This window comes from Arachis hypogaea, chromosome 18, assembly GCF_003086295.3.
Source record: "Arachis hypogaea cultivar Tifrunner chromosome 18, arahy.Tifrunner.gnm2.J5K5, whole genome shotgun sequence".
Taxonomy (NCBI): Eukaryota; Viridiplantae; Streptophyta; class Magnoliopsida; order Fabales; family Fabaceae; genus Arachis; species Arachis hypogaea.
In genome coordinates this window covers 97095964-97118894 of record NC_092053.1, presented here as the reverse complement: position 1 = coordinate 97118894, position 22931 = coordinate 97095964, and the positions used below count along the sequence as shown (strand labels likewise).

General features: G+C 37.9%; 1 protein-coding gene across 3 annotated transcripts in view; it reads right to left on the bottom strand.

The window, feature by feature from the left end:
- Positions 1 to 14780, bottom strand: part of LOC112772740 (DExH-box ATP-dependent RNA helicase DExH7, chloroplastic) — a 29474-nt gene extending 14694 nt beyond the window's left edge. For 2 of the 3 annotated variants that reach the window (XR_011876717.1, XM_072225883.1), the window contains exons 1-11: positions 14114 to 14746; positions 13743 to 13948; positions 13588 to 13650; positions 12883 to 13033; positions 12398 to 12798; positions 11309 to 11527; positions 10657 to 10768; positions 10320 to 10517; positions 8649 to 8728; positions 2126 to 2248; positions 1895 to 1981 (exon numbers count right to left, since the gene is read on the bottom strand). Coding sequence is in view for 2 of the 3 variants with exons in the window: in XM_072225883.1 (XP_072081984.1) it covers positions 1895 to 1981; positions 2126 to 2248; positions 8649 to 8728; positions 10320 to 10517; positions 10657 to 10768; positions 11309 to 11527; positions 12398 to 12798; positions 12883 to 13033; positions 13588 to 13650; positions 13743 to 13948; positions 14114 to 14516 (2043 nt within the window). In the remaining variant the exon portion in view is untranslated. Of the gene's footprint in view, positions 1 to 1894; positions 1982 to 2125; positions 2249 to 8648; positions 8729 to 10319; positions 10518 to 10656; positions 10769 to 11308; positions 11528 to 12397; positions 12799 to 12882; positions 13034 to 13587; positions 13651 to 13742; positions 13949 to 14113 lie in introns of all 3 variants that reach the window. The other variant, XM_025817740.3, reaches the window with a different exon arrangement.
- Between the last annotated feature and the right edge of the window lie 8151 nt (positions 14781 to 22931).

The following is a 22931-nucleotide window of genomic DNA, read 5'->3' as shown; positions in this document are numbered from 1 at the left end:
CTTGTATTTATTTCCACATATGTTGTTTCACTTCCAGTTTTCTTGTATCCTCCAACAAATTTAATTTGGAATTAGAGTGGTACCATCCATGATAACTTTTATGTCAATTATTCCACTGCAGTGTTTCCTATATTTTGGATCCCATCAATTTCACCTCCTCTGTCTCCACTAATCCCTCCTCCCTGCTCTATTCACCAAATGCAGACCTATTCTAAATGTAGTACAGTCAAAGCCCCGGTTACACCCTACATTAATACTCACATACACCACTCCCTCAACCCCCCCACTCCAACCACCACCAACGCACACTGACCTGTTCCCATGAAAGGATAGTACTTGCAGTCTGCACTCCTGAGGAACAAAACCTGGTCCTAGTTGCACTACCAAGCTCAACCCATGGAGAGAAGAATAATATAAGAAATAGGATAAGAAGATCTCTATACAAGAGCCAAAAAAAAAAAAGTAATCTATAAAGCATTACTTTCCAATCTATAAACATGTCAGATAAGGAAAGCCTTCTCTATAAAGATTATGAGCTTACACCAATAAATGCTAGATATCTAGTCCTATCACATAAAACTTGCTTATCATAAATTTTGTCATAGAAGGTGCATGGATTATGCTCCAGCCAAATACTCCAAATAGTGGTATATACTGCACGGTGCCACAATGATTTATTTGCCACTTTCCTACTCTCAAAACAAACAAATCAAGCCAAGAGAAACTGATCTAAGGTTGCAAGACGCACCCCAACACTCATCAAAGATACCAAACAAATTGTTCCACAAAAACACTAACAAGGGGCAACGCAAAAACAGAAGTGAATTTGAGTCTGAATTTTCCTCACACATAACACACACATCAAGCGAGATAGCCTATTGTGACCTTCGAACCTGCAACATGTCATTGATGTTAACTCTGTTTAGAGGATGCTTTGGACTTCCAAATAGGTTTTGTCAAAAATGAAAGAGGCTGTATTCGAGGATGAGTTAGAAATTACAAAATGATTTACAACTAAAACTTCCAAAGGAATCAAGAGACCATAACCTTTTGTCAGGGTTAGAAGAAAAAAGTTGGTGATTGATGTCTATTGAGGTAATATAGACGACATAGTTCGATATTTTGGGATCCTGGCAGCGTAAAGGGAGGCCACAAGTCATGAAGGATGGTATCGCTCTGATACGATGTTGAGGTTGTGGGTTTTAGATATGGAAGAAGGACAAAGAACACCAGACACTATGAACAATTTGAAAACCTGATATAGTTGTATACTTGTATTATTGTGTTACATGAGGAGCACCAACACCTATTTATAATAATAGGAAATCCCTAATCCTATCAAATAAGCAAATAATCAGAGAATAATGATATATACCGAAACTAATCCTAAGAGATATTATTTGATATGTTAAGATATGACGTAGATATTACAAAATATTCTCTATTTTTTAACAATTTCCTTGGACAGTAGCTCACTCTAAGTGGTACACCAGTTCTGAAAAAGGTGATAGTGATTTAGCCACCAAGACTACGGTTTTAGATGATTGCCAAAATCCAAGCCCCATTCCTTCTTTGGACAACAATACACCTCTTAATTCACCAAGTTATAATAAATCATATATGAAATTATCACATCTAATCTAGATGATTTCAAATTGCTTCATTTAATTTTAAGATAATGTATCAGGTCTACATTCTGCAACTACACAGTCCATCGATTTTGGAAAAATGCAGCATTCCATATCAAACAGCCTAGCCTTAACATGTTACAAGAAAACTGTTACTAAGTAGACATCTCGATCATAGTGAAAGTAGGATAGATAAGACTGCCAATCCAACAATCGAAGAATGTAGTAGATAATATATTGGGGAAATAAGCTGATTTTGTACCCACCGCTATTCTCCTTGGTTGTGTGCATATAATATTACAATGTCCACCATGTCCTGACTCGATCATGTCGTCCAATAAAAATTGTGGAACCTACATTAAATGCTAATCAGAGAAGAACTATAGACAAATCCATTCACAAAGTCTATAAAAAAGAAGTGTGTCGACGACTGAAAACACAAACATTAGTCAATACAACAGGTAAAAACTCATCAGCAGCTGTAGCTAAACAATCACCTGAGTTGTCTTTCCAGAGCCTGTTTCTCCACAAACAACAAGAACATCATTTTTGTTCAACAGTTTCAATATATCAGCTTTTATTGCAGCAATAGGAAGTGTAGCTCGCATTTTCAACATATCCTGCAGCTCAAAATAGTTGCCAATGTCAATACCTAAGATATCTTTTGCAATTGAACTGAAATTTTGGAAATTTTCAACCTCAAGGAATGCCATTGACCATGATATATGTGAAATATTCACAAAAAATCTTTAAGAGACAGAGAATGATATCTAATAAACTGCATCAATTTATGTCATTTTAAGGATGATTTTGTTACTATAATTTTTGAGACCCTATCTTGTTAGGAATTTATCTTACTCAAGGGATTTTATTGCTCCTTATTTGTCTATAATTTTATTGCATCCTTGTTTATCTTACTCAAGGAAGTTATTTATTTCCTTATTTATCAAGGAATTTTGAGATTAAAAGTCAAGAGTTAATAAACATATAAAATTCAGGTCAATTGACTAGCCATTATTCTAATATCATTTCTCTTATCCTGTTAATAATAATTTTTAATAACACTAGCTAAATACCAACAGAAACTGAATTCAAAAAGGGATCATTTCAGCCTTCTCTTGGATAAACCCTTTTGTAGATCCTGGTGTTTCGATTCCAGGCATGGGATCTGTTGACTAAATCAAATCAAAATCAGATTCCTAATTCCTTTTATGAATCTTATGTAAATAGAATTAATTATAAATCTTTTCCTTTTTGGGTTTAGCTTAATTTTAGGGATTTTATGATTAGAAATATTTCCTTTATTTTAGGCTAGTATTTTTTTCTTCTTTCCTATTTTCTAGTTATTTCTATTTCTGTAATTCCTCTTTAAAGAGGCTGATTCCCTGTACATTTTATAATACAATACATTCAAACACTTCAATTTGGTATCAGAGCAGGATCTCTGCACTGTGCCTCTGATTTATAGCTATGGCTGACAGTTCCTCAGTCATTAATCCTGAACAGAAGGAGAACACCACTCCTACTCCATCAGATTTAAAATCTGAGCAACGGATACTAGTTAGTGGTGACTCCCATTCAGTTCAGATCACCACATTTCGACTCAATGGGTCAAACTACCTTAGGTGGTCTCAATCAGTTCAGATGTATATCCGTGGAAGAGGGAAGATTGGATATCTCACCGGTGAGCGAAGCCAGCCTAACATCACTGACTCACAATATCATGTGTGGGATACCGAAAATTCCATGGTGATGACATGGCTGGTGAACTCAATGGATGAGGATATCAGCAGTAACTACATGTACTATACCACAGCCAAAGAATTGTGGGATAGTGTCAAGGAGATGTACTCTGATCTTGGGAATAAATCCCAGATTTATGAACTTACTCTAAAAGCTAGAGAAATTCAACAAGGGGATGACAATGTCACCAAATATTTCCACACATTGAAGCGGGTGTGGCAGGATCTTGACCACTTTAATAACTACAAGTGGAATTCAGCCGCTGATGCCAAACACCACCAACAAACAGTGGAAGAAGGGAGGATATTCCAGTTTCTTGCAGGCCTTAACGTGGAGCTAGATGAAGTTCGTGGCAGAATTATTGGAAGAGCAATCCTACCCTCAATTGGAGAAGTATTTGCTGAAGTTAGAAGAGAGGAAACTCGTAGAGCTGTGATGATGGGAAAAGGCAAGACTGAACAGACCTCTTTGGAGTCTAATGCACTTTTAGTGGCACCTGCTGCACTTAAAAGTTCATCAAATCAGAAGCACCCCTCCAATCTTTGGTGTGACCACTGCAATAAACCTCGTCACACCCGAGAAACCTGTTGGAAGATTCATGGAAAACCAGCACACCTTAAAGGCAGCAAACCTGGTCTCAAAATACGCTCTACCCCAACTGCTCATGAGGCTGAAAAATCATCATTGAGTAAGGAACAGGTTGAGCAGCTCATAAGGCTGTTAAATTCCAGTTCTGTGTCTAGTACTCCTAGTGGTTCTTTGGCTCAAACAGGTAATTTTAGTATTCCTATGTCCCTTAACTGCACCTCAAACTTGAATGCACCATGGATTGTCGATTCAGGTGCATCTGACCATATGACCAGCCTCTCCCCTTTATTTAAAACTTATTCTCCTTGCTTTGAAAATGAAAAAATTAGAGTTGCTGATGGTAGTTTTTCATCTATTGCTGGAAAAGGTACAATTAAACTGTCCAAAAACATTGACCTAAGAAATGTCCTACATGTACCAAAGCTTTCTTGTAATCTTCTCTCTATTAGTAAAATCTGCAAGGATTCCAATTGTGCTGTGACATTCTTTGACACTCATGGTATTTTTCAGGACCGGACTTCGGGGAAGATGATTGGCAGTGCTAAGATGATGGATGGGCTTTATCACTTTGAGGATATTTCGGAGGATAAAATAGCTCAAAGATTTAGTGGTATAAGTTCTATGCCTATAAAGGACCAAATAATTCTCTGGCACAATAGACTAGGACACCCTAGTTTTCCATATCTCAAACACTTGTTTCCAAGTTTGTTTAAAAATATTGATTCTTCCTTACTTAAATGTGAAAGTTGTATCCGTTCAAAGAGTCATAGAGTTCCTTATTACTCTCAACCTTATCATGCATCTAAACCTTTCCACTTGATTCATAGTGATGTATGGGGTCCATCGAAAATAACAACTCAATTTGGAAAAAAATGGTTTGTAACTTTTATTGATGACCACACACGACTATGTTGGATCTATCTCATGCATGAAAAATCTGAGGTTTCTAAAATTTTTCAGTATTTTTCAACAATGGTAGAAACACAATTTGACACAAAAATTTCAATATTAAGAAGTGATAATGGCACTGAATACTTTAATAAAAATCTTGGTGAATTTCTTCAAAAGAAAGGTATTCAACATCAATCTACATGCCCCAATACACCCCAACAAAATGGCATTGCTGAAAGGAAGAATAAACACCTTTTTGAAGTAGCACGTGCCATTATGTTTGAGGGTAATGTTCCAAAGTATTTATGGGGAGATGCTGTTCTAACAGCAGCCTATCTCATAAATCGAATGCCCACACGTGTGTTAAATTACTGCACACCGTTGGATACTTTCAAAAAGAATTTTCCAGCATGTAGATTGCATTCTGACTTACCTTTAAAAGTATTTGGTTGCACTGTATTTTTACATACACCTTCATATCGAAGTAAACTTGATCCAAGGGCAGAAAAATGCATTTTTATTGGCTATTTCCCAAGTCAAAAGGGTTATAAATGTTTCAATCCACACACCAAGAAATTTCATGTAAGTATGGATGTTACTTTTTTGGAACATGAAACCTTTTTTCAAAAAAAATTCTCTTCAAGGGGAGAGTCTAAGGGAAGAAAATTTTTTGCATGAACCTTTACCTACTCCTATCTTACATATTGAGGATACAACTTTCACTAATCAAGTAAATTCTGAAACAATTGCAAAACAAGATGTGAAAACCAATTCTGAAATTGTGCCAGAATTAGTTGGAATCCAAACAGAAAAAGAAATACCACAAGAAAAGGAGCTTCGGTGTTATGTTCGGAAATATCCCAAGAAGATTAGAGACCAGCCCATCATCTCTGTACCAACCCAATCTGAAAACCCGGAAGACGGCTCAACTGTAGTACTTCAGGAACTTCCAGGTAAATCTGAAATTGTCACTTCTAATAATAATTTGCCAATAACCCTTAGGAAAGAAACCAGAACCTGCACCAAAAAGGTACTTAAAACCAGCACCAACCATCCTATTTCCAATTATGTCTCTTACCAAAATCTCTCTCAAAAACATCGAGCTTTTACTTCTAAAATTACAAATCTGTTTGAGCCTAGGAACATAGAGGAAGCACTAGATGATCCCAACTGGAAATTAGCAGTGATGGAAGAGTGGCATGCACTCAAGAAAAATGAAACTTGGGAGATTGTAGATCTGCCACAGAATACAAAATTGGTTGGCTGCAGGTGGGTTTTTACCATCAAATGCAATGCTGATGGAAGCATAGAGAGGTATAAGGCTAGGTTAGTAGCTAGGGGATATACACAAACCTATGGAGTAGACTATCGAGAGACTTTTGCTCCAGTTGCCAAACTCAGTTCTGTGCGGATTCTCTTATCTCTTGCTGCGAATTACAATTGGCCTTTACACCAATTGGATATAAAGAATGCTTTCCTGAATGGGGAACTAGAGGAAGAGGTGTTCATGAAACTTCCACCTGGATTTGAAGCTGAACTAGGGAGGAATAAAGTGTGCAAACTAAAGAAATCTCTCTATGGATTGAAACAATCCCCAAGAGCTTGGTTTGAACGACTTGGAATGGTGGTGAAGGGACTTGGTTATACTCAAAGCCAAGATGACCATACACTTTTCTATAAGCATTCAGCAGCTAATAAAACTGCCATCTTAATTGTATATGTGGATGACATTATTCTGACAGGTGATGACTTTTTGGAGCTAAAAGACTTGAAGGAGAAGCTTGCCAAAGCATTTGAAATCAAAGAACTTGGCTCATTAAAATACTTCCTTGGAATTGAATTTGCAAGGTCTAAGGAAGGCATTTTTATGAACCAACGAAAGTACATCCTAGATCTTTTAAAAGAGACGGGATTACTTGGTTGTAAAGCTGCTGAAACACCTATAGAGCCTTAAAATTGAAGCCAGCTGAACCAGAAAATGCAATGGACAAAGGGAGATATCAGCGGTTGGTAGGGAGGCTAATCTATTTATCCCATACACGTCCGGATATAGCCTTTGCTGTGAGCATGGTAAGCCAGTTTATGCATTCACCTGGTCAAGAACACATGGATGCTGTCTTTAGAATCCTAAGGTACTTGAAAGGGTCGCCTGGGAAAGGGTTACTCTATAAAAAGCATGGACATCTTCAAGTAGAAGCTTATACAGATGCAGATTGGGCTGGGAATGTCATGGATAGAAGGTCAACATCTGGGTATTGTACTTTTGTTGGCGGAAACCTGGTTAGTTGGAGGAGTAAAAAACAGAGTGTTGTGGCACGAAGTAGTGCAGAAGCTGAGTTTAGAGCAGTGGCTCATGGAATATGTGAAGCAATATGGGTAGAGAAAATCCTACGAGAACTAAAAGTTTCCATTTCTCCACCAATGCGGTTGTATTGTGACAACAAATCTGCAATTTCCATTTCTCATAATCCAGTGTTGCATGATAGAACTAAACATGTTGAAGTTGACAAGCATTTTATCAGGGAAAAGATTGAGAGAGGACAGATTTGCATCTCATATATTCCAACCACGGAACAATTAGCAGATATTCTAACTAAAGGATTACCCAAGAAGACTTTTGATAGCATAATAAGCAAGCTGTCAATGAATGATATCTTCAAGCCAGCTTGAGGGGGAGTGTTGACTAAATCAAATCAAAATCAGATTCCTAATTCCTTTTATGAATCTTATGTAAATAGAATTAATTATAAATCTTTTCCTTTTTGGGTTTAGCTTAATTTTAGGAATTTTATGATTAGAAATATTTCCTTTATTTTAGGCTAGTATTTTTTTCTTCTTTCCTATTTTCTAGTTATTTCTATTTCTGTAATTCCTCTATAAAGAGGCTGATTCCCTGTACATTTTATAATACAATACATTCAAACACTTCAATTGGATCATATGACCAATAGTGCTGAAAATTTTCCTAATTCCACCAAATAGTCTGGAAATTTCAAAATTCTGGAAACCTTTTACCTATCACACTAGTAATATTTCTTTATCTTTAACTAGCGTCTGTATTTCATATGATTGCACTATTAAGTTTAATGCTTAGTTAGTTACTTAAGCTGAATTCTCACTGGTTGTCTTGTACAATATCAACCCTCAGGGAAGATGATCACAAATAGCCCTAAGGTGGGACATTCTTTTCCACTCCATTTTTCAGTGTCTCCATGTTTTTTCTTGCCTTTGGTTTCTTGTAATTCTACTGGTATTGATTTCCATAATGTGGCAACAACATCTTGGATATCTAAGCTCAAATAGCTGAAGAAAAACTAGTTTGCTTGGTAATTAAGAGTCCCAATCTCTTTGTTCAATTTGATTACAGTTCTTGAAAACTTGAGGGGGGAAGTAAAATTCTTCCTTTTCCAACCCATGAATCAAATTCAATACAGTACAATCTTATAGCTGTGTAATTAACCAAAAGCCTGGGTAACAGTAACACAAGAATCACTTCTCTAGTAGATCCATCCAAGCTAAAATATATGGGATACATCTCATTTTATTTCTCAGTCATTTTAAAAGATAAACCCAAGCAACATAAATCATGTTGAATTGTGAGATAGTATGATCTTATGATTAATCTTGCTAAACTTGCACTACATGTCCGTTGTCTTACATTCAATGAATTGACATTCCAAATCGCAAACTATTTGCAGCCGGAAAACTCATTGGATAGGAATAGTTGACAATTTATGAATAATAGCAGCTAATATACTATATATAAAGTACTTACAAATTATAAAAACTTAGACAAACCTGGTATCTACGTGTTTTCATTTTATTAATTTGAACCTGTCTCAAATAATTACTCTCATTTTCCTTGCTATATGTATCTCCTGCACAAGAAAATTTTATATTCATAAACAATAATAAAAATAACAACAGTAACAAAGAGTCAAAAAAGACAGATAAATGCATTTTTTTACCCATCAATCAAACATATATCCAGTAACCCTTGAATTTTACCAGAAGACCAATTTATTTGTTATATGTTCACTCAAATATTAATCAAAATCAGGTGCTGATGAATTGAATTTTGTGAATGCCCTTCATTTCCCACTTGAGTGGGGTCGGTTAAAATGCATCAAATTACACCATCATGTCATACCATAAACCATTTATCTAGACAATAATGTGAATATATGAATTCCTCTTGATGGTTTCGTCTATAGTTTTTCTAACTCTCTGTACCTTACTATTAGACTATCTTCATCAAATCTGCCTTTTTCTTACAGGAATGCCATAGCTAAACCACCAAAGGTCTTCTACATCCTTTCCGCAATTGGATGTACCCTCCCCCCCCCCCCCCCAAAAAACATTTCTTCCTATGCATTCGTTTATAATCCTATCGTATCTAATTTATCCACTCATCCAAAGCAGCTTCCTAACATTTTATTTATTGAGCTTACTCTCTAGTTGAGTTTTCTAAGCCAACACCAAGTCCCATACAACGCTGCAAGTCTTGCAGTTATCTAGTACTCTTTTTGTTATGCTTGACGCTTGAGTGTGACACTTTTATAATACATAACACTTCAAGCACAGGGCTTATTTCATGCACTCAAATTCAATCCTATATTTTACATCTCCAGGTATTTCCTTGTTGTTTTGTATGATGAACCCCAATATATTTAATACTACGTAACCTGAGGTATATTGAAGAGGAACCAAAGAAACAGGGACTCAGCTTTAATAATGTTGCATATCTACCTGATCAAATATTCCCCTGGTTGCCATAATCGTTTGTTAATTTGGGATTATATATTTGGGAATAGATGATTTGGACCTGAGAAGGAGAAGGCACTTATTCATAGCTTGCTGCTATTTTACTCGAGCAAAAGAACATTGCGAAAATAGCATCTGTTTCCTTCCTTCTGTTAATGGCAGCTGGAATATACCAACTTGGGTTTTGCATACATATTGGTGTAGTAGATGTGTAGAGAAGAAGACACATAATTTGGACATTAATATTACATAAGGCTCAGGATCTCCATCAAAGCACTAGTACCTATTTTATTTTAATCCAATTTAAGCTTTTGTCTTACCTTTTGTTCTTGCAAATGGCTCAGGATTGTATGATTGGACTTTTCTCAAGACCTTTCTTTCAAGTTATTCGATTGTTGATTTATTTTTTAACCCCAAAAAAAAATAAAAATAAAAACAAACTCTGAATTGGCTAACAAGGTTAGCTGTCAATATTTCTTCGAGAAGAGCGATAAGCAGGTACGAATTACCAGATAAAGGAATTAAGGACAAAAGGCAGCCATAAAAATCTATGCAGCCAGATATCTTACAGTTTTATACTTCTAAGAAACACAGTTTCAAGCTGAGGTCAGGCTTATTCATGAAAAACCATTCAAAAGGGAAATGAATGAATAAATGAATGAATTCAATAACTAAAATAAATTAAATAAGAATGGATGAACCTACTCTGAGTAGGTGGCTGATGACTGGCAATTGCCGAAGTTTTATTTTCACCGAGTCTATCCAAATTATCTGTTTGTTGAGACTTATGATCTGCAACTTCAACAGATGGAATTGCACCAGAACCATCACCATTTAATAATGAATCCACAAAACTAGTTCTATGATCTTCCTCACTGTCTTCTAGCTTGGCAAATGATTCTCCTGTAAGTTTTGAAAACAGATATCATCTTATGAAAAAAGAGAAGTGCACATACATTATGGTTAAAGAATTTAAACCAAACACAATGGTGAAATCAAAGTTTCAACGTAATAAAATTTAAACATAAGAAAGAAACACAACCTTCCATCCACTTCATAACAAGCGAACCATAAGGCTCTGTAATTGGGAGATGAACTGGGACGTCAGGAAACATTTGTAACAAAGCATAAGCTGCCACCTTATTCTGTGCATCCTGCAATCAGTAAAACTGCAAAGTTGTATGGACCAGAGAATTTGTTCTCATATCATCTATAACAATTGACAAGACTAGCATGTAAAGGAAATCTAGTTGTGTATCCAGTGCACTCTGTAGCCTCTCCTCTATGTGGATAAGCAGTTGTCTTGCTTGCATTTGGCCTAATTGGTAAGGTTCCTTCTTGCATATGTTGCTGAGACGTTGGGGTCTATTTGGCCAGGTTGGCTGAGTTTGCCATTGTTTCGCTGTGTTTAATTGGATCAAGCTGAAATCTAAATGGGTTCAGCTCAAGGGTGGGTTAGAATATATGATCAAATATAGTCATGTAGATTGACTAGTGATTAGACTAAAAGTTAGTTATTCTTAGGGTGTATCTTAGCTTCAAAATAACTCCTAATGATCCCTTGAAACTTCATCAATTGGTTGCAATCAAGCTATGAGCAATAAATGAAGAGTGCAACTTTTATAAAAAATAAACTAGTAAATGAAGAGTGCAGGCCATGCACAAATTTCTGTCAACAATTAAGAACGACTCACCTCTGCAGATTCAAAGATTTCATTCTGATCTGGAAGCTGAAGTGTGACCAGTCCCCCAGCTTTTCGGTTCTTGCCCCTCCCACTAGCTTTACGCAATACAGTCACAGTGTAGGCAAAATTTTTTCCCCTGCCAAGAATTTTATTGAACTTTGGAGCTTCCCAGCCTGATTTCTGACATAGTTGATGAAGAACTGCCTTTGGGATCTTTTTAGGATCCCCCTATTATTATTTAAATTAAAACATCAGAGATAAATACCATCAGACTATAGCAAGAGATATAACAAAAATGCACAAACACACTGCTTTCTACTTGATGCTCAGGAAGAAACGATAGAAAAAATTATTAAATTCCTTTTTAAATAAAAGAAGACATAAGAAATGCACTAACAGGAAGAGGGAAAAGAATAACATAAAGGTGGACTAGAAATCCTCCTAAACATAGGAACAAAACAAAAAGAAACCAACAAATACATAACGGGTCAGTTTAGATTAACTTTGGAAAAGAGTACTTCTTTTGTTTATCTTTTTAAAAAAATCTTTTTTTAACAGACAAAAATTATTTTACATTTGGATAGACTTAAAGAGTTTTCAAGTATTAAAAACGTCTTTTGCTTCTGCTTTCTTTAAAAGCAAGGTATTGTTAGCTTTTAGAAAAAACAAATAATTTGCTTTTTTTAATAAAAGTGCTTTTTTTTTTTTAAAGACATATTCCAAATAGGTTTTAAATTGAATAAAAGTACTTTATTTTTAAAAACGGGTACTTTTTTCACTCAAAAAGCCAATCCAAACTAGCACAACATCTGTTAGTTGAACCCATTACAAAGGCCATGTTCTTCCAACCAAACAAAAATAAAAAACATACTCTTATCCCAAAAGCCATAAGTCCGTAGTATGAGTCAATTTCATTCAAATATAGCATGCAGTATATTCATAATATCCATGAATGCATCCACCAACCAAAACAATTACCGTTCCTTCGAACTCTAATGTAGCAGAAATATATTGAGAATAACAGGAAGGCAGTCAAGACACATAAAGTAAAATTAAAATCAATCATCGTGATCCATTATAAATAGCCTACAAACTTACCTTCTTCCAGATGCCATCTAAATTTTCTAAATTCTTGCTTTCCAAAAGTCTTTTAAATTTTTCTTCTTTCTGCAGTCTCAAAACATCAGGAGGTAATATTTCATTAGATGATACATCCTCGGAGAAGAAACCACCAAGTTCCACCTCTTCTGCCTCTCCTTCAACAGAATTTTCTTCAATGTGTACAACCAGTGAGGAAGACTTATCAATATTTTCCTCCATGCTACGATGCCCTACATCACTTCCATCAATTACAGCTCCACCAGAGGGCAAATTAGTTTCTGAATAACCTGCTGTGTCACCTGTGTTGGGCTCATGGCCAGACAGGCCAGATGAAGCTCTCTCATAGTTAGAACTGATTTGTTGCTCATACTGTAAGGCCAAATCATCATCCGATAATCCTGCTCAGTATAACATATCATCAAATGCGACAAAAAAAAGGAGGTCAAAAAAACATAGAAATAAAAAAAGAAATTCAAATTAACCTAGAGCAGACAACTCTTGCTTCAGTTTCCGGATCACATTGCCTGCCTGCTCCTGACGTTTTTTGTCCTTGTTCTCCTTGGCATCTGTAGCTTCTAACCTTGCAGCAAGATACTCCTTGGAAATAACATCATATGGCCTAGGTTCGCAGGACTATTAAGATAGAAACAAATGATAAACTCATCAGAGATTAACAAGCAATGTTGCATTCTCCCAGAACATTAATAGAGACCAAGCAGAACAAAGACATTAAATTTTCTAACAAACAGCCTGTTCAACCGGATAATGCAGACACAGACCTGTTTTAGTATATAGAATTACTGACCTGATCAAACAAACTACCAAGAAAATGCACTATTTAAGCAAACAACTTCAGCAGTCAGGCCACTCAAACCAGGAACTTGCATCAGTTAACTACCATTAACAAATGTTACCACATTTTACTAGTGCTTACTGCAAAATTTATTAATAAATGTTTGAAAAAATGAAAACAATTACAAAGACAACTGATATGACTGATCAGAATTCTTTTAAAAAGAAATGAAACTTATAATCTAAACATGCCAAACCCAACAACAAAGAGGAAGACAGAAAGAAAATGAGTACCTCAAACAAAAAGGAAGCATGAAGGGTTAAACCTACTTAAAACCCAACCATAACAATGTAAAAAGGTGGTCAATGTAATTTAAGCTTGAAAATATAAGTACCTCCTTTTTGGCACTGCCACTACCCCCATAACAAATGTCATCTTCCCAAGTCTTAGATTCATCCTGAATATATCACGAAATCAAATCGATAACTTTTACAGAGACAATAATATACAGCAGTTTTATTCTTCATACAAATGATTGTCAATCATTACCTTTTCCTCTTCCTCTTCCTGTTGCTCAACATATTTCTTTATCCAATCTGCTTGAGATGCTTGTACAGAATCTAAACTACCATCATTCCAATGTCTCTCTATTAAAACAGAAAATTCCGGCGCCTGTTCCTCCTCAGTCGTATCAGATGCATTTTCCGCAGGAGCCGAACCATCCCGTGGATTAAATATAACTCCAACCGATCCCCCTAACAAGACTCAAAACAAAATTACAAAACGGGAGCTAAAATATCAATGTCTTAATATAAAATTATATCAGCAAAATTTATACAATTACTCCAATCAGTAACTCAATACACAATACGAACTAAAGTCGACAAGTTAATTGAATAACAAACATTACAAACTTTTACCTTGAGTGGAATGAGTGGAAGTTCCAGTAGAAAATTTGAGTGGAAGTTCGTTGCCGGGCAAATTCAAGCATAACCAATCAAGAGCTGATTCAAAAGTAGCAGCTTCCTTGAGAGCGGAGAGAGCAAGCTCAACGTGGCGATTAGTGAAACCTTCGCAAGAGAGCTTCTCATAAAGAGATTTAAGCTTCTTGGCCTTCTGAGCCCTCGTTAGGGATGACGTGGCATCGTCAACGGCGGGGGGAGGCGGTGGAGCAGACGCAGGTGCCGAATTGAGAAGGAGGCGGCGGAGGCGGCTCTCGTTATCGGCCGAAATCTGCAACCTCGGAGCAGAGGAAGCCGAAGCGTGGGGCTTATTCTGCTTCTGATTCTGATTCTGATTCTTCTTACTCTTTTTTGGCGGCATATTTCTATTTTGCTAATTAAGCTTTCCCTTTGCCTCGCTCTTTTCTCTTTGTTCCGATCATGATACGCAGTAACCAGCAGACCAGACCAATGAAGCTTAATAAAAGAGATTGAAAATTCACAAAAAATGATATTCTATAACTTGAATAATTTTTTATTTGAGCTTTCTTGTTATTTGCATAGTTACTTATTTACTGTTGTCACCAGCTTCCACATTCAAATACTCGAAATGTGTCATCTTTTACAATGTCTAACACAAAAATACAAGGAGGACCATAAAAAATTGTTCTTTTCTAATACCTCTACTTACTATTTGTAGGTTGGTGTTACATGTTCTTATTGTAAATCTATTTTTAATTTTTATACACCAAGCCCAATTATAATTTTTAGATGATCATCTTCATTGTTAAGTTATTTTTGCCACAAATTATTTTTTATATTAAGGTGGAAATGATATTTTTCATGATCATAGATTATAAGAATGTTAATCTTAAATATGATACTTGTTCCGAGGGTTACCTGAAACTGGAGGTCGATCTCGAACGAGATCTTCCGTACTGGTCGGAGATGTCGTGTCCGGCTGGCCGGTGGCAGTCGGAGCTGTTGTGTCTAACTTGCTGGACTTGCTGCACTGCTAATCCTTCCTCACCAGAGGGTGGAGGGTACCTGCAAGAGACTCCGATGCTTAAGTTAGCACGGGTATTAAGCAGGTTTTATGTAGAATCAGAGTATGAGTTATACCTGGGTGCTCCAGTGTATTTATAGTAGTTGTAGAGTGACCTTTCTAGATAAGATAAGTTAGTTATCTTATCTTATCTTTATCTTTGAGTTGAAGTCAGCTTATCTTCAAGGGAACCGCCCTTATCTCTATAGGTTTGGACGGCCTTTGGATTTGGGTCGTGTTCCTCTACTTGGGTCCTTTATGGGCTTTCCTGTCGATTTGGCCGAGTTCTTTAAGAAGAAGTCGGTCCACTTGACCTGAAGAGGTCGGTCGCTTTGTCGTCAATCATCCCAGGTCAGATGTCTCGACCCAGGGTATGAACAGTGCCCCTGCTTGAGCTCGGTCTTCTTTGTCGAGGTCGAGTCCTTGACTTCGGTCCTTCTTGTAGCGAAGCCGAACTCAAGCATTTTGTCGACTCCTTTTTGTAGCAGCTTTTGCATGTAGAACGTTTTTTCCTAAAAGTGCGCGCTTTTATATCAGCGCTTTTTTTTTGGGAACGCAAGCGGTTTTAATATCCGCATTTAATTGGCATTTATTTGCTTTCTTGGCTTTTATTTTGAATTTCTTGATCAAAAACGGTTTCTCTTCTTCGCTTCTTCTTTGTAACTTCTCCCTTTACTTTCTCACTTTCAACTTTTTTCTTTGATTTTTCTGAAGCCTCCGCCTGTAGCTTTCGCGTTTCAGCCCAGCGACGTTGCTTTGTGACTTTGCTTTTTCGTGGGGGAAGGGGTGATTCTGGATTTTGCCTTCCACTTTTCTGCTTTTCTTTGCAGCTTTCTCTCATTTTCCCAAGTTTGGTTCTTCTTTCTTTCTCCCTCTACGCCATTTTTGTGTCTGTTTTGAGAAAGTTTTTATCTTAGTTGGGAAAAGTTTAGATCTTTCTACTTTTTGCTGTGCCTGATCACTGTGTGCCTCGTAATTTCTTCGTCTTTTGCATGGTCTTTTTCGCTTTTCCTGTTGCTTGATACCTTTAGGGCCTTTGCATGTTGTGAAATGCTTTTGATCTTGAAGCTTTGGAATAATAATTTTGTTTGACTCTGAAAAAAGATTGCATCTTTGATGAATTTTGCCTGGTATGTTTGCTGTTGTTTCTTGCTGATAGACTGTAGGAAGATGACTTTCTGTTTTGTTTGTGTTTTGTCTTTCTCCTATGAAAAATGCTTGCTGTTTGAGATCTTCTATTCTTGTTTGCGAGATGCCGGGACGTAAGTAGATTTTCCTTGATACCTTGCTTTGTTACTGCCTCCAAAGGATGCCCCAAGGCTTTGGTTTGAGTCTTGGGGTTTTCCTTTCCTGTTTGTTCGTCTGTCGAGTTATTTTGCCCCTCATCCGAGATGTTTTGTTAGTAACCCACTCTTCTTTTCTTATTGTAGGATTTAGTTGGCCTCATGTCTTCTCGCAGTAACGTTGTAGAGATGTCTTCCCAGGTTCCCGAGGGCATGGCCGATTGGGTGGACTCGATGGTTCTTATGTGTGTCTTTTTGGTTGATTCCGAGTTTTGCGCGCAGCTTAGGCAGTTTCATAGGGTCTGTAGTAATCCTGGTGATGAGAAGAATTATGAACTTGTCCCTCCCTCTTCTGAGGAGAGAGTTTGCTTTTCTACTCGGGTTGTTGATGATCGCCCTTTCTTTTATGTTTATGATTTTTTCTTCAGTCAGCTGGGTATCACCCTTCCTTTTACTCAATTTGAAACCGACCTGTTATGGTCCTGTAATGTTGCTCCCTCTCAACTTCACCCCAATTCCTGGGGTTTCATAAAAATTTTCCAATTGTTGTGCAATGGTTTTGGTATTCCTGCTTCCCAATCTCTCTTTTTCTATCTGTTTGTCTTGACTAAGCCCGGTGTGGTAAAAAAGAAGTCAGCTTGGGTCTCCTTTCGTTCCACCCAGGGAAAGAAGGTATTTTCCATGTTTGACGAGTCATTCCGTGATTTTAAAAACTACTTTTTTAAGGTCCGAGCTGTTGAAGGAGCTCGGCCCTTTTTTTCTGGATGAAAATGACGAACCTGCTTTTCCCTTGGAGTGGCAAAAAGATGTGAGGGGTCTCTAGATATGCGTGAGAAATGTTGGATGAGGCCGAGCGAGCTTTTGTGACTGTCTTGGAAGAACGCTGGGGTCATCCTCCCCATCTTGACACAAAGAAATTTCTGACCAATCCTTCTCTTCTTCAAACTGAACTGGGTATCTTGTGTTTCCTTTATTATCTGTTCATGTTGCTTGTAGCTGTCTTTCTGACTTATCCAACTTGTAGCTTAATTTCTGTTTTATTTGCAGAGGCAATGAAGAATAATGAATCCATGAAAGCTTTTAAGAGGGCGCAGAGGGCGACTGCTGCCAGAAATATTGCGGCCAAGGCGGCTGGGGAGGGGTCCTCCCAAGTGCGCGAGAAGCAATCAGTGCCGAGTTCTCCTGGGGTGAAGAAGGTGATCCCTACACCCCGAGTCCGTTTGGTGGATCCTCACCCCACTTCTGCCGCTCCATCTGTTGCTCCTCCCAATAAAAAACAAAAAACAGTTGAGCCCTTCGACCTCGATGCTCCTGATTTTAATGTCATTGAATTTGTGGATCAGCAAATCGGTCCCTATGGCGCCCTCTCATGGATGATGTGTCCATCCTCCATCACTTGGAATTTATGGCCCGAAATCACGTAAAGATGGCGTATATGGCGGCTGCCATATATCGGACTGCTCAGAATCTCCCTCTCCATGCCACTAAAGCGTTTATGGAGGAGGCAAAACAAGAGTTTGATCGGATGAGGGAGTTGAAAGAGGAACTTGAGATAAAGGTAGCCAAGCTGGAGAAGGACTTAGAGAACGAGAAGGCGAGTTCTCAATCACTGGCAGCTTCTTTGAGGTTGGCTGAGGACACAGCCATGATGCATAAGGATAGTTACGTTACATCCTATCGGGAGATGATGCGCCTGAGGGGGGAGCTCGACAATGTCCGGGAAGATTATTCTGAGCTCCAAAGTCATCTCGTTGGCAGCGTGACTGCTGCTTACGAGAACTTGAAAGAGCAAGTTCGGGTCATTGCTCCCGAGGCCGATCTCACCCCCTTTAGCCTGGATAACATTGTCAGGGATGGCAAGATTGTCCCTGATGATGAGGATGATGATGATGAGGTTGCTCCTCCCCCTGCGTCCTCTGCCAAAGTGTCGACCTCTTTTGCTCCTTCGGTTGCGCCTGACTCGGATTGCCAAATTCTGAACCAGGAGGATGGAACTGTGGATGCTGTGTCGATTCAGACTCGTCCTCCTTCTCCTTGTCCTGATGCTGCCAAGAAGGCTCCTGATGTTTGCTGATCTCTTTCTGGATATGTAGTTGGCCCGGCTTGTGGGCTTTAAAACTTTTTATTTAATTGCTGACATTTCCTGGTTGCTTCTTTAGCAACTTTTTACCTTTTTGAAAAACAAAAAAGGTTGCTCGCTATCCCTTCACGGTAGATTTTGGTGGCCTTCCGGGCCTTATAACTTTTATAGAGTAAAAGAAGTAGTTTTTTGACTTGGCATTTTTTCTGTTTTCTACTGATGCTTGAAATCTTGCATCTCGACTTCCTCGGATTGCTTTGTTTTATTGTTTGTAGCTTGGATCCTTTAAGGTTGTGACTTATGGGTCCAACTTGTTTCTCGGTGGTTCTTTTGCGCTGGTCCCCTTTTAAGTTATTTCTGTAATCCTCTTTCTTGGACCTTTGCCAGGTCTCTTCTCGGGGATTGCTTTTATAACTTGTTTGTAGGAGATCGACTTCGCTAGGTCGATCTCTTTCTGGGTTATTTCTGTAATCCTCTTTCTTGGACCTTTGTCAGGTCTCTTTCAGGGATTGCTTTTATAACCTTTTCATTTTGTAGGGGATCGACTTCGTTAGGTCGATCTCTTTCTAGGTTATTGATGAGCGGATATTTTATACGCTTTTTGGGGTTAATTTCATATATTTTTGAGTATGTTCTAGTTAGTTTTTAGTCTATTTCCATTAGTTTTTAGGAAAAATTCATATTTCTGGACTTTACTATGAGTTGTGTGTTTTTCTGTAATTTCAGGTATTTTTCTGGCTGAAATTGAAGGAGCTGAGCAAAAATCTTATTCAGGCTGAAAAAGGACTGCTGATGCTGTTGGATTCTGACCTCCCTACACTCAAAGTGGATTTTCTGGAGCTACAAAACTTGAAATGGCATGCTTTCAATTGCGTTGGAAAGTAGACATCCAGAGCTTTCCAGAAATATATAATAGTTCATACTTTGCACAAGAATAGACGACGTAAACTGGCGTTCAACGCCAGTTCTCTGTCCAATTCTGGCGTCCAGCGCCAGAAAAGGATCAAAAGTTGGAGTTGAACGCCCAAACTGGCACAAAAACTGGCGTTCAACTCCACAAATGGCCTCTGCACGTGACTTGCTTAAATCTCAGCCCCAGCACACACCAAGTGGGCCCCAGAAGTGGATCTCTGCATCACCCATCATAGTCTACTCAGTTTTTGTAAACCTAGGCTACTAGTTTAGTATTTAAACAACTTTTAGGGACATATTTTGCATCTTATGACACTTTAGATCTAAACTTTGTATTCTCTGACGGCATGAGTCTCTAAACCCCATTGTTGGGGGTGAGGAGCTCTGCTGTGTCTCGATGAATTAATGCAAGTATTTCTGTTTTCCATTCAAACACGCTTGTTCCTATCTAAGATGTTCATTCGCGCTTAACTGTGATGGAGGTGATGATCTGTGACACTCATCACCTTCCTCAAATCATGAACGTGTGCCTGACAACCACCTCCGTTCTATATACGATTGAATGAGTATCTCTTAGATTCTTTAATCAGAATCTCCGTGGTATAAGCTAGAACTGATGGCGGCATTCATGAGAATCTGGAAAGTCTAAACCTTGTCTGTGGTATTCCGAGTAGGATTCAAGGATTGAATGACTGTGACGAGCTTCAAACTCCTGAAGGCTGGGCGTTAGTGACAGACGCAAAAGGATAGTAAATCCTATTCCAACCGGATCGAGAACCAACCGGTGATTAGCCGTGCTGTGACAGAGCGCGTGAGCGTAGTTTTCACTGGAAGGATGGAAGGTAGCCATTGACAACGGTGATCCACCAACACACAGCTTGCCATAGGAGGACGTGCGTGCGTGAACAAGAAGACAGAGGAAAGCAGAGATTCAGAAGACAAAGCATCTCCAAAACTCCAACATATTCTCCATTACTGCATAACAAGTACTCTTTAATCCATGCTCTATTGTTTATTTGCAATTCAACTGATAAACATAATTGACTTCCTGACTAAGATTTACAAGATAACCATAGATTGCTTCAAACCAACAATCTCCGTGGGATTCGACCCTTACTCACGTGATGTATTACTTGGACGACCCAGTGCACTTGCTGGTTAGTTGTACGAGTTATGAAAAGTGTGATTCATAATTCGTGCACCAAGTTTTTGGCGCCGTTGCCGGGGATTGTTCGTGTTTGAACAACTGACGGTTTATTTTGTTGCTTAGATTAGAAAAATTTTTCTTTTTTTTGTTTAGAGTCTCTTATTATTGTTGTGTTAGAATCTTAGAATCCTTATTTTCTTTTTAAAATCTTTTTCAAAAAAATAATTTTTCTATTAAATCCTGTGCCAAACTTTAAGTTTGGTGTTTTCTTGTTGATTTCTCTGTGTTTTTCAAAAATTTTAGTTTGGTTTTCTAAAAATTTTAAGTTTGGTGTTCTTGTGAATTTTCAAAGTGTTCTAGAGTTTTCCTTGTGTCCTGATCTTAAAATTTTTAAGTTTGGTGTTCCTTAGTGTTTTTTCCTTAAATATTTTCGAAAACAAGGAGCATCAGATCTAAAAATTTTAAATCTTGTGCTATCTTATTGTTTTTCTCTCTCCTCTTTAAATTCAAAAATATTTTTTTCTCTCCATTTTTAAGCAAATTTTTTTCTTTCGAAAATTTCCCTTAAAATTCAGATTTTTTTTAAAAATTTAAAACCTTTTTCAAAAATCATCATATCCTTTTCAAAACTTCCTAACCACTTTCTCTCTCCTCATTTTTTTCGAAAATCTTCACCCATTTTTATTTATTTTATTTTAATTTATTTTGTTTTTGAAATAAATAAATAAATTAAATAAATAAAAATATTTTCTCTATTTTACATCATCTCCCTTTCTCCATCATGGATCTAAGCGGAAATGAACAGTCCAGAAGGACTCTGGGGTCATATTCTAACCCCTCTACTGCTTCATATGGGAGTAGCATCTGCATACCCTCCATTGGAGTCAGTAGCTTTGAGTTGAATCCTCAGCTCATTATCATGGTGTAGCAAAGTTGCCAGTATTCCGGTCTTCCACAGGAAGAACCTACAGAGTTTCTGGCACAGTTTCTACAGATTGCTAACACAGTACATGATAAAGAAATAGATCAGGATGTCTACAGACTATTACTGTTTCCATTTGCTGTAAAAGATCAAGCTAAGAGGTGGTTGAATAACCAACCTAAGGCCAGCATAAAGACATGGAAACAGCTGATAGAAAAATTCCTGAATCAGTACTTTCCCCCAAAACGGATGACACAGCTAAGGCTGGACATCCAAGGCTTTAAACAAGGAGATAATGAATCTCTTTATGATGCCTGGGAGAGATACAGAGAGATGCTACGAAAATGCCCCTCTGAAATATTTTCAGAGTGGGTTCAGTTAGACATCTTCTACTATGGGCTTGCAGAAGGAGCTCAGATGTCTCTAGATTACTCAGCTGGTGGATCTATCCACATGAAAAAGACAATTGAAGAGGCTCAAGAGCTCATTGATACAGTTGCCAGGAATCAGCATATGTACCTAAGCAGCAACCCTTCCATGAATGAAGAGGTTAAAACAGTAACTGCTGAACTCAATCCTGCAAAACAAGCTACTGAATTCAATCAGCAATTGGACTTTCTAACAAAGCAGCTAGCCGAATTTAAAGACAGGTTACAAGAGACAAGGATGGCTAATATACATATGGACGAACAGTTTAAGCAAACAAAGCAGCAGCTGTCAAGGCAAATAGCAGAAGAATGCCAAGCAGTTCAACTAAAAAGTGGGAAAACATTAAATACCCCACCTCAAGGTAGCAAAAAGCTAAGAAATGAGCAACCCACCAAATATTCACCTGAGGATAGTAAGAGCCCAGGGAAAAATAATTCTGGCGCTAAAACGCCAGAAAATTTGTGGAAGGCTGGCGCTGAACGCCCAGACCATGCCCAAAACTGGCGTTCAACGCCAGAAACAAGGCAGGATTGGCGTTCAACGCCAGAAATGGACAAGAATCTGGCGTTGAACGCCCAAATAGGGTAGGATCCAGCGTTGAACGCCCAAAATGGGCATATTTCTGGCGTTCAGACGCCAGGAGCAGACAAGGAGCTGGCGTCCAGTTTCACTCCAGCTTCTAACTCTGGCACTCAATTGCCAGTGAGGGATCAGACACACACAAATGCTGATAACAACCCCTCTAAAAAGACTTCTTCAACCACTTCTGTAGGCAATAAACCTGCAGCAACTAAGGTTGAAGAATATAAAGCCAAGATACCTTATCCTCAAAAACTCCAGAAAGAGGAGCAGGATAAGCAATTTGCTCGCTTTGCAGATTATCTCAGGACTCTTGAAATAAAGATTCCATTTGCAGAAGCACTTGAGCAAATACCCTCTTATGCCAAGTTCATGAAAGAGATCTTGAGTCATAAGAAGG